Source organism: Cyprinodon variegatus, unplaced genomic scaffold (assembly GCF_000732505.1).
Source record: "Cyprinodon variegatus isolate N-32 unplaced genomic scaffold, C_variegatus-1.0 Scaffold1347, whole genome shotgun sequence".
In the NCBI taxonomy this organism is placed as follows: Eukaryota; Metazoa; Chordata; class Actinopteri; order Cyprinodontiformes; family Cyprinodontidae; genus Cyprinodon; species Cyprinodon variegatus.
The window spans coordinates 25216-37272 of NW_015151800.1; the positions used below are offsets into that span (position 1 = coordinate 25216).

The 12057-nt window shown below is 36.8% G+C and overlaps 1 protein-coding gene across 2 annotated transcripts in view; it reads left to right on the plus strand.

Moving 5' to 3' along the window:
• LOC107102942 (disks large-associated protein 4-like) overlaps positions 1-12057 on the plus strand; it is a 59345-nt gene that overhangs the window by 16130 nt on the left and 31158 nt on the right. For both annotated transcript variants that reach the window (XM_015402416.1, XM_015402417.1), the window contains exons 2-3: positions 8852-10120; positions 10613-10827. In XM_015402416.1, the coding sequence (XP_015257902.1) occupies positions 8924-10120; positions 10613-10827 (1412 nt within the window). In that variant the 5' untranslated portion in view covers positions 8852-8923. The remainder of the gene's footprint in view (positions 1-8851; positions 10121-10612; positions 10828-12057) is intronic.

Here is a 12057-nt window from a genome sequence, read left to right on the forward strand (position 1 = left end):
GTGAGAAAATCCACCTGAGAGGACATGTACCTGTATATAAAAAACGCGCCCTATAGTCCGGTGCGCCTTATGTGTGTGTTAAATACAGAAATGGGACAAATAACTGAGACTACGCCTTTTAGTCCGGTGCGCCTTATGGTCGTGAAAATACGGTAGTTATGTATAATATATTACATTTCTGACTGTACATCCCTGTAATTATTACACACTGTAGCTTTAAATCCGCTTACCGGTACATTATTTTTAAATACATGGATACAACATTTTATTACATAACTTATTACATAACAGACTTTCTCCAAACAAAACAAAAAGATTAAAAAACAAATATATATAAATGAGGGACAATTTTGTTTTCTTGAAAAACAAACCCTAGAATTTTCTTTTTAGCTAAGAGTTTAGTCTGCAGAGAGGTTTACTTTTCACAAATGACACAGTACCTGCAGAGGAAATGCTAGTGAAAGCATTGTCCATTGCAGTTAGATGGCTGTTAGCAATAGTTCTAAATGCCAAGCAGTTTTGACAAAAAAAATAATAATAATTAAAATAAATGTTCAGCTCTCTCCTGCAAAGCTAAAGAGGGATTTTATATTTTAGGGTTAGGATGATTTTTTTCAGAGATTTAAACAAGAAAAAGAATGACCCCATGAGAGTAAAAAAGAAGTCTGACAAAGTCCAGAACTATTAGTCCTAAAATCCCTTTACTGATGTAAAGATGGCTTTAGAGAAACTATAATAATCAAAAAGCTTTAGGGATCATTTGTAAAGCAGAGTGTAAAACATTTACCAAAATGAGACCAACAAAGGAAGACAACAGGCTACAAATGTCTTTAATTATATTTGATGATTAACTGGAGTGCAGGTTTACTTAATTGGTCACAGATTTAGGTTTATTGTTCAGTTTATGTGGTGATTCATTAAGCAGTGTGTTTTAGTTCAATTTATTTATTTTTATTTCTATAATCCATAAACAGTATTTTCTGTGCATCTCAAATATTTTTCTCTCATATTCTTCTAAATGGTTTTATGAGTTCAACGCTTTGGAATTAAAGGACAGGTCATCTTGTCTTTAGTATGTTGCCCTCTTCTGGTTACTCGTGTGAACTTCCTACCTCTTTGATGGAGAGCTTGCAGTAAGGTCATGAATTGGACCTAATGCCAGAAAAGCCTCCGTCTTGCACTGGAGGAGCAGATGGCTGCTCCTCAGTGCACAGGGTAAGGAGATACAATCACCACATGCACCCTAAGGGAGGGGAGGATAGCAATCACAACCAGAAATATGTAATACGTTTTATTTTTCTGTTTTTTGTTGAACAAATGCATGCATTTGGACCTGGGAAAAGAATATAGAACTATGCCATTGCATTTTATGCTTAAAATCATCCTTCATCTTTGCTCAGAGATTGAAAAATATAAGAAAGCGAACTGACCTGCTGTCTTTTAGCCCACTTTTTTTTTTGCGTTACGTATCTTTTACTTTAGTTCACAGATAACTGATCCCCACAAACCTTGCAAAAACGTGTCAGGTTACATCCACTTGGATAATTCAGTGAAAATCCACTGAAGAAGTACAATGTATTTTTGATGGAAAATATTGCTTACATCTGCTCAGAGCACCTTCTTTCATGTTTTCCCCTACATGGCTTGCTGCAAACTGCAAAAAAAAAAAAAATACTTTCTTTATACTTGCTGCAAAAAGGGTTTTACTTTTAGTTCATTCTTTTTCGTGAAATCTCTCACATGAGCTGAGGCTCTCTGCAACACGTCAAGAGTTATCATTTCCTCCCGGCAGCTTCAATCATTAACGTGTTTGCTGGTCTTTCATTGTAGATGGACAGCCACAGCCAAGAAAAACATCCTTTGTTTAGCTGAAAAACTAACTTTTATTGTGTTAACCTAAAAAAATGAATGTTACATGAAGGGGAAATAATTTAAGTCAGTTCATAAAACACAGGCAGTTCAAATACTTAACCTTATCATCTGAGTAGCCAGTATTTATACCTTTAAATTGTGGTTAAAGGTGAAATTGCAGCCAACTTTTATGTTTTTTCTTGTGAAGTGCAGTAAAACCACCTTTTAAAATTGGCTTTGGAGTTAGAAACTCAATGTGCTTTTAATGTTAATTTTGAACTAAATAAGCTGATCCTGAATGAATGCTACCAATCAAAATAACTTTATTGTTATTTAAGTTTAAAGTTGACCTGTCATTAGTCTATAGTTTGATAATAAGGGTCGGATTCAAAACCCAGCCTGTTACTGTCCCTAAAACAAAGTATGTTGAGGTAAAAATGTAGAATGAAAAATGTACCCACTAAGCTACAAAAATCTCTAAATAAACAGTATTATTGTAAGTATAGTGAGGAAGAACTTTAAGATTCGTAGTTAAATCATCACCTTTTCTAAGTCACTACTAATTTCACATAAGTTGGAAAAAGGAAATCTGCATTTCAAGTCATAATAACATAGAATTAAGGCTTGGCAAAAATAAAAAAGCAAAACATAAAAGATTAATTTTGACTTTAAAATTGCTGAAGTTGCCTCAACATTTTGAGTTCTGCATCTTCTTCTTTTTTCATGGTGTAGTTGTTTGTTGTTTTGCCGTCCTCCTATTGTTTTAGGATTATGATTTGAACAGGTCTGAGATGTTCAAAACTTGGGGAACAGTTTCAGAAACTAAACCCTTCTTTAAAGGTATCCACAACTTAAAGGGGAACGTGTTTTTTTACATTGGCCCCTTGATTTTACTTTATTACATCATGTTCTACTCACCCATATGAGTTTTGTGTCATTTGGAGCTGTTCTGAAGATATTCACTTTTGTAATCCACGTAACGTCTTCCTATGGGCAACGACTTGAAGGCACAAACTAAACTGTTCATTATTTATTCTTTATGGTACGCCAGCATTCATAACATGCAGGCGAATCCCTGTCCCCCAGACATCCGCGGTTATATTTTTTATATTTATATCTTTTAAAAACAAAGCGGAGTGTGTATGACGTCATCCGCGCCGGCTACCGTTCATTCTTCCTGTCCGCCGTACTGCTGCTAGTTTTACTCACATGCCTGGAAAATGTCTAGTGCTCCTACCACAGATGATCGCGCTCTCAAAATGGAATTGAACAATTCAGATTAGCTAACCGAATGAATATAAGGGATAGAGCGCAGCTGCCTGCGGCCCGGGCTGCCTGTCACAACTCCAGTCCAGCGTGCAGATGACGTCATAGACACTCCTCTTTGTTTTTAAAAAATATAAATATAAATAATATAACCACGGATGTCTGGGGGACAGCCTTCAAGTCGTTGCCCATAGGAAGAAGTTACTTGGATATAACCTAACGGAATATCTTCAGAACAGCTCCAAATGACACAAAACTCATATGGGTGAGTAGAACATGATGTAATAACGTAAAATCAAGGGCCCAATGTAAAAAAAAAAAACGAGATAATAATGAGATCAAATTATCAAATTACAAATTCGGTTTACTTGTTAGTTGCATTTGGTTTTATGTAGGGACATCAGAATAAAGAGAGCAGGAGAAAAACAGACACACATTATAGACTTTTAAACTTTGCACTTAAAAAAGCGATCTAGAAGTAAGTAAAAAAAATTCCTGAATTAAGTGTATTTACCCTTATTTGAGCAGGTAAATAGGATGATCTGCCAATGGAATGAGGATAATATGCACTCAAAATATGAAAATTAATAGATTTTTCTCATTTTTAATGTAAATTGTCTTATTGTCTTCTTCCATTAGCAAAGGGTCTCACTTACCTCTTCAATTCAAGAAAAAATGCACATATTTTAAGAAAAAATGACTTGCTTAGATTAGCTATACAAAACACTGGTATGTTGTAATAGTTGAATCTACTGGAAGTTCATGATTGTGATGTCATATCTATGTTTTTTGGAAGGCCCTTTTAAAACATGAAATCTTATAAAAATGTAATGGTGTTTCAGAATGCATTTGTGGGATAAATCCCAAACAGCATGACAGAAATAATGAATTTAGGCAGTTAAACTGCAGTTTATTTTGATTTTGTGGTTAATTGCTTGGATTAATCACTCTGCATCCTCTGTAGTTGTTTTCAGAAAATGCTGGCATAATGTTTCATTCTTAATTAAAGATACTCTCCCTGCATTTTTTTTCCCAGGTTGCTTTCATTAAATGAAAAAAAAATTAGTGGATTTAGGACTCCAGCCTGGTGCTAGTGCAAATCTAATTAACGTAACACTAAGATCATTTAAATTGACACTGCCATCTAATTGGCTCTGAAATTGCCTTCCTACAAATGCTTGTGTTTCAGAGTTAACATGTGAAAAATAATAGGAAATTAAATCCCTTGTTTATTTCCTTTGAATGCTGGTAAATGTCTTTACACTACTACCTCCCCTGGTTTTCTCTTTTAGGTTGTTCTCCAAATCGAACAAAGTTCAAATGACAAAGTGGCAGTCAGTTCTGCTGGTTTGATGAGCCACCCTCCACCAAAGCTATCACTGTCATTTAAAGGCGGAGCTGTTGACACATGGAGGAGACCATGCCAAGCTTAGCTGAGCGGCGTGTCATGATGGGATACAAGGCAGTTAGTTAATGTTGTGTAAAAGGATTTAGAGGATTTGACCCTATCAGCAGAGAGGGCATTCAGAAAGGCCGCGTTAATGACGTTAAATGAGTCTGTGCCTTAGGCATGCTAATAATGGAGCCATGAAAGACGGAATTTAATGAGGAGCTTTTATTCCTGCAAATAGACAACTTGAACTTTGAAGATGAGCGTAAGAAATGGCCGTGTTTACACTTAGCGGCATGAATGGTGACACAACATGTTTTATTGCCTCCTCTGATTTTAAGGCATTAGAATTCGTTTTTTAACTGAAGTTGGATTCGTTTTTCATTATTCATCATGTTTGTTGCATTTTTGTTTTGCCAAACCCAAATACAAGCTTTTAGACTGATTGCCTTGGACTGATTGGAAAATCCTTTAATGAGGGAAAAGTACCCAACTTTTTTCAGACATCAGATCGGATTGAACATTTTACCTTTTAACAAGATTAAAAATAATTACATTTCTAAATGTCAGAATAATAAAATATTTTACAGTGTATTACTTTTTTAGATTATGTCTGGTAATATAACTATGCTTTAAAACAATAAAAAAAAAAAGTCTTGTGAAAAACCCAGGTGATGCCATAGCTTCTAGGTGATTCTGATGACTTGAGACCCATCAGTTAACATTTTCTACCTTTACAGATTTGTTCGGAGTTTGATTTCATTGTTTTAATCTAATTCTAACTCTCAACTGGTTAAAAACTGTTTTTATTTAAAGTAAGTAAAACAAATATGTGCTCTTCTTTAAAACATGGATGTACTTTTAAATAATATTTCAAAAAAATATCTATTTGATCTATATTCAAAAGACAAACATTACTTTTGTAAAACCTTTTTTGTAAAAACCCTTCACTTTGGTCCAACTTTATAGCTCAAAAATTTGAGTGCTGTCCCTTTAGTTAGTAATGTAGCAAATCATCTATAATTATCGTTTCACAAATGTATATTCCTTAATGTTTTTCGAATTAAATCTTTTAGAAATTCTGCAGCAAGAAGACCCTACTGCTATCATATTTAAATACTGAGTAGAACCCATTGTTTTTTGTAACAGCAGCTTTGCCCATGATGCTGCATCACTGGTCACATCAATCATCAAATGGTCACATTCATCAACAAATGAGAGTGATATTATGTGGTCATGTAACACCACCACTTTGAATTAGATATTTACCTTGAAACTAATTATTTCAGTTGATATTTCGATGATAAGGTAGCTTTAATGCTAGGTAAAGTGAAATTAACACTTAAAAAGAAATATACATGTTAATTTTGAACAACATAACATTTGAATTTGACTAAATAACATGGACATTTCACTGCTTTCAATTCAGAGCCACAAGTCGCTCTTTGCTTTGTCCTGATTGTTTTTCCATGTTCCACTGCCCCCCTCTGGTGAATTAGGTTTAGAACTGCAACTGACCCACAATCACTTTTTTTTTTCCTGTTTTTTTTTTACTGACATGGACTGAAATGCCACTCAGTGTGAACTATTACTCCAAAAGGTACACAAAAAGGTAGAAAACAGTTTGCACATAGCTTCCTTTGTCAAGATGTGTCCTGTAAGTTGAGGAATTTCCATCTGACCCAGACTGAGTTTGAACCAGAGATCTAGCAAGCTTCCTAGGAAGCAAACACCCTGTTCTCTAAGCACGAGGCCACTACTCAGTTGGACTCTAACCTACTTAAAGTCTCTCTTACATCAATCAAATACTGCCCAGTTTTTACCCTCCAACATCTTTCTTTTGCTTGTTCCATGCATTCAGTCCCATTGCTTCTATAGCATTGAATCATCTCCAGTCTGAACTTAAGATGTTGCATTTTCTTTCACTGGATTTATTTCAAGAGACAATTAAAACAAGAGAAAAAACACTATGAAGAAGGTTGTAGTGTTACTGTAAAATCGAGCAATGATCGTGTAGAACAGAGAGTCTGTATGAGACTGAAACAGAAAAGTTCCATTTACGTAGAAAAGACATTAAGGTATTTCTTACTTTTAGGGCTGCATAAGATTTGAGTCCTTTCACTCTTTAAAAGAATGGATTTATACATTTTTTTTGCGCTGAGTTCTGATACAGCTGAAAAATCAGGATGATTTCACACAGACTGATCACTTCTTGTATTGATATTATGCAGTCATGGCATCAGCTTTCAGCTTTATTGTAGCCCAAACATTATTGAAATAAAAAAGTCCAACTAACCAGATGAAAAGATGTTTCTGTGTATCTGCTTCCAAGTTCTGTTCTGTCCTGAGGGGTTACATTCTTACACATGCGATTAATATGCAGTACAGTGATTGGAATGAAACTGATGCGCATTTTCAATAGCATAGACTTTTTTTCAAACTAAACAATAACTTTAAATTAGTAATAAGCAAAGTTTATTTACAATATTCTATTTACTATCCATCAGCCACATTCCAAACACACTGACCAGCCATCCTTCTGTTAAGTGGTGTATTCCTTTGCTCAGCTCTTAAAAGTTATATTTTAGCCAATTATGATACAAATTTCAATAGTTTGAAGAATCTAAGATGCATCTTCCCTCCATAAAAGACATTTCATCCCAGCGCTGCGTGTTCCAAGCCCATAACATCATCAATGACCCCTCACACCCCAACCATGGACTGTTCTCAGGGAAACTTGAATGTTGATTAAAATCATTGGTGTCCAAAGTGAGGACGGGGTGCGATTTGCAGCCTGCAGGATTACAGATCCATTACACGGGTTGGATATTGGTTAGAATACTGACTAATTAGCTTGGGGTTTAAGGAGAGAGGTGGCTCTGTCTAGGAAAGAGATAGTTAAGCAGATGAGCTCTGTGTATGTTTTTATGCCAAAGGATGAATCAAAGCATATACAGTTAATAACAGTAGAAGCTGAACCAATAGCTATGTGTAGGAGAGAAACAAAACTAAACTAAACACAGGCCTGACTCTATCATCTATAATCTGATGTGTTGATGTTGATATTTCTCTCCAAAATTGATTTACAGCCAAACATGAAAAGACCAGATAAACTAGCTATGACAAGGAAATGCATAGAAAACATATAGTTATGGGTTTAACTAGCAAATACTGCAGAGTGGGAAAATAGAGATAGATTGAAGCAAAAGGAGTAAAAGCGGTGGCTATGTCCTCCTGCAGCCTAAACTTATAGCAGCATAGATATAGTATATAGCTTAGGATAACCCTAACCATTTTGGAAAGGTAGAGCCAAGGAGAAATGTCTGTCTGGACTCACAAGTAAACCTTCACTACATTAATTATTGATCCATATTCTACACAATCCAGAATGCTCTACTTGTTTTTAAAGCATTCTAATTTTGCTGTTAAGCCTAAAAATGTTTTAATTAACCTAAAACTCACTCAAAATGAATTTTGTCCCCTTCATCAAAAAGTTTGAACACCAGTGGTTTAAAAGAGTGAATTTTACATAAAAAGCCGATGCTTTATTATTTATTACAATTGATAACTGCTGAAAAAGTTTAATTACATTAATTTATTTTAAAACAATAACCCTGGACCACAATGTGTCATAGCCCATGGCAGGAAGCCCTGTCCTTGCTGCCCCATCAGGCATGGCACTGGCACAGCTTGGCCAGGAAGGCAGATAGAGCTACCTGCCGATGCCTGCCAACTACCCCCCACCCCCCACTGGCCAAATCCTCTTTACTAGTTTCCACATAAGGTCTGCTCATCAATCAAAGATAAGACAGGGGAATAGTCCCAAAACCATGGATATCTACAGATATAGTAGAGGAACAACACAATGAATATGATGCAAACTGGGCAGGATTAAATTTTAAGCATTATATCTGTTGTGATGTTTGTTTCTATAGAATTGAGGAAACATATTGTGATCTAACATTTATACAAATGGACTTATGTGAAATGGTAAATGGTGCTCTTATTTTTTTTTTCTTGAATTTCTGAATGTAATTACCAAGAAAAGAAAGCATTTGTTCTCTGGCTGCTGCTACAGCCTGCATAAATACGGAGGAGTGTCTGTCAGCAATTGTTCCCTTAGCAGTAATATATTCACTGACCCGCTGGTCACAGCCTGTCCTTGTTCCACATGTTTTTTCCACATATTTACACCATACCAGCACAAGGGTTTGCAGTGGGAGGTTCTTGAAAACTTGTAATTTTCTTGTCTTTTGTGTTGTGGTGTGGTCTTACATGTAAGTATGTGTGATGATGTTTTTGTGACCCTTTTGTCTTTCTACCATGTTTATCTCTCTTTTGCAGGAATCAACCTGAAGATAGGCTCTTCTCTCTTGGCCTTGAGGTCTTCTAGAGGGTTTGAGCCTCTTTGCCATAATGAAGGGGTTGGGGACCAACCGTAACAGACATCTGTCTGACTCTTGTGATCCCTCTCTAAATCACCCAGAGGCTCTCTACCACCAGAAGACCAGCACACTGCCACGCAGCCCTTACCTGCTTAGCCCCACAATGGACCACTACGGCACCATGGACCCCCACCTCTATCCTTCTGCCAATCCAGGCTCCCTTCCAGCAGACTGCATGTTGCCCCTCAACAATCAGCTTTCCAATAGCAGCACTTTTCCCAGCATTCATTACAACTCCTACGACCAGTCCGATTTCTCTCCTCCTAGTGACAGTATCGGCGGGATAGGCACAGGCACCATGGGAACGTCTCTGTCAATGGGCATGGGATCAGGTATGGCCATGTCAGGGCTGGGTGGTAGAACACCTATGATCACAAGCGGCTCAGCCACCATATCACACCATATCAATAAGAGTCAAACCCCACCCAGTCTACTTGATTTTGAGAAGCAGCTTCCTGGAGGTCGTGACGGATTCAGCACTTTACAGTTTCATCGGACTTCGGCTGCTGTTGCTGCCAAGCAGCGGACAGACAGTCCTGGTCGCATTCGTTACATGCTGCACTCAGTGCAGAAGCTCTTCGCTAAGTCCCAATCGCTGGAGAGCCACAACATGAAGGGAAATGTAAATGGAAGATCAACTGGCAGCGGTGGAGGCACCTCTTCCGGCACTGAGGATGGAGGGAAGCACAATCGCAGATCCAAAAGTAAAGATCGTGTTACAAAGTCTGAGGCGACTGCTAAAAGAAGGCCGAGATCCAACATGTCAGGGTACTGGAGCTCAGATGATTTGGACAGCAGTGATTTGAGCAGCTATCATAATACTATGACCATGATGACCCTTGGGCGTCCAAGTGGCCATGAAAGCCATAGTGGTCAGAATAAATACATCCACAGTGGCTACAATACTATCAGTTCCTCTAAAAGCAGCAATGACATGAAGTATCCAGCACTTCCTGGAGTTGGGGATATTGGTGGTGGACTTAGTGGACCAATGGGTATGATGATAAACGATACAGAGTATGTTAAAGGAGGATCTTGGTCCACACTGACCATGGGTCAACCAAGACAGGTTCTTCAGAAGGGTTCAACTACTCTGGACAGGTCAATGCTCAAGTCCAAGTCCTGCCAGCAGGAATTAACTCGTAACTATCTACAAGTTGGACGCAGGGTGAGTATGCAGTGTCCTGTTTGTTTGTTTGTTTCAAACACATAACCATCTATATTCATAAACTATAATATATATTTACTTACACATCTGTTTGAAAAGGAGGTAGACAGAAGTATAAACCTATTTGACTTTGACTTGTTGTGTAAAGGTATTAAACGCTTGAATTTATTTATTTTGTTACATTGCAACAAGTAATTTAAATGTAATTTATTTTTATTTTATTTGATAGAAGAATTCAAAAACTAGATAACTAAAGTGTGTGGAGGGCACCTGTATTTACATAAAGACATACTGCTTAAAATCCCTTCAAAATATACTGATGATTGTTTTTGTTAGGCAATACTATGGCTATATATACTGATATAAATAACACATTTTCTAAGTCTTAACTATATTTTTGCATTACAAATAAATGTATGTGTGTAAAAACATTTCTGCAAAAGCTAGCTCTAGGTTATTTTTTTTATTTTGTTCCTTTAATGCTCCATGTAGGGGGATTGGAGTAGCTCATTAGGTCGCGGTGCGGGTTTCAATGAGATCCCATGTCGGCGGATGCGCAGTGGCAGCTATGTAAAGGCCATGGGAGACATGGAGGACAGTGACGACTCTGATGGAAGCCCTAAACCTTCGCCCAAAAGTGCTGCTCGTCGTCAGAGCTACCTCAGAGCTACCCAGCAATCTCTAAGTGAACAGCTACCCCCACATAAGTAAGAGCACAACCTAACATACGCATACTGTCGTCAGAACAAGCTCAAAAGAGGCAAATCAATCTTTAATTGTGCTGGATAAGGCTGTTTTTATTGTTTTGACAGTCCTACATCAACATTTAATGGGTGATATTTTAAAACTTAAAGCATCAGGACAGATTTGCCTGCACTCCTTTAAAGACAGATTAGTAATATCCAGCCAGTTTCAGCATGCTCAGGATGAATGCTCTACCCTGTCACAATAGTCCTAAGAAGGACACAAGCACAGAGCCCAAACTCAGATTACTCACACAGGAAAATATATTCGAGATATTCTTCTTGTCCACATGCTAGTTAAATCCACACCTCTGTATACTAAAACATTCATCTGGTCATTCAGCATTATCAGTCTTACTGATTTCAAAATACACAGTTTGAGTCCTGAATATATTTTAAAATACAAAGGTTCATATCAAGGAATATATATTTGAATACATTCAGGTATAGTTATTTGGGAAAATAACATATTTACTCACAGCTGTTGATTGTTATACCTCTTAAGCTTTTTCTTTTCCCAACTTTATCTTTATTTGGATTTAAATTTTTCTATCACAAACAAATAAACATCCTCTAAGTCACTAACTGACATTAGGAAATAATAATTTTCACCAATATACTGTAAATATACATGGTGTTTATGAATGTACAGGGTGTCTTATTGTTCAACAAACCACATTTAGCTTTTAGCTCTAGCTTTTATTCATCTCCCATGTAATCTGTCTTTTCAGCCAAAAGTATAAAAGGTCTCCAAATACTTTCAAACTTGTCCTTTTTCCCATTCAGTAGGTATGTAATTGGTTGCAGAGGAAGGGCAGTCAACTTCTTTGTAAGCCACTCTCCAATACTCTGATATCCTTCCAGCTCTGCAATTAACCTTTTTGATTGTAGGGAACAAATATCAATAGACATATGCATTTTTTTTGTGAATTTTGAGGGCTTAGGATGTAGATCTAAAATTATAAAGGATGGATCTATTGCAAGCTCTTTCTTAATGATTTCTTTTATAGTTTGTTTTATTGAAACACATATTTTTTTTATTTCCTTCCTCTCCTTCCCAAATACAATGAAAATGTTTATTTTTCTTCTCCATATTGTTGACAAACCGATTCCTACGACGGAGTATTAGGGCCACACATGAAGAGAAAAAATATTTTTGCCATGACGAGATTAAACTCGCCATGTCGACTTTAA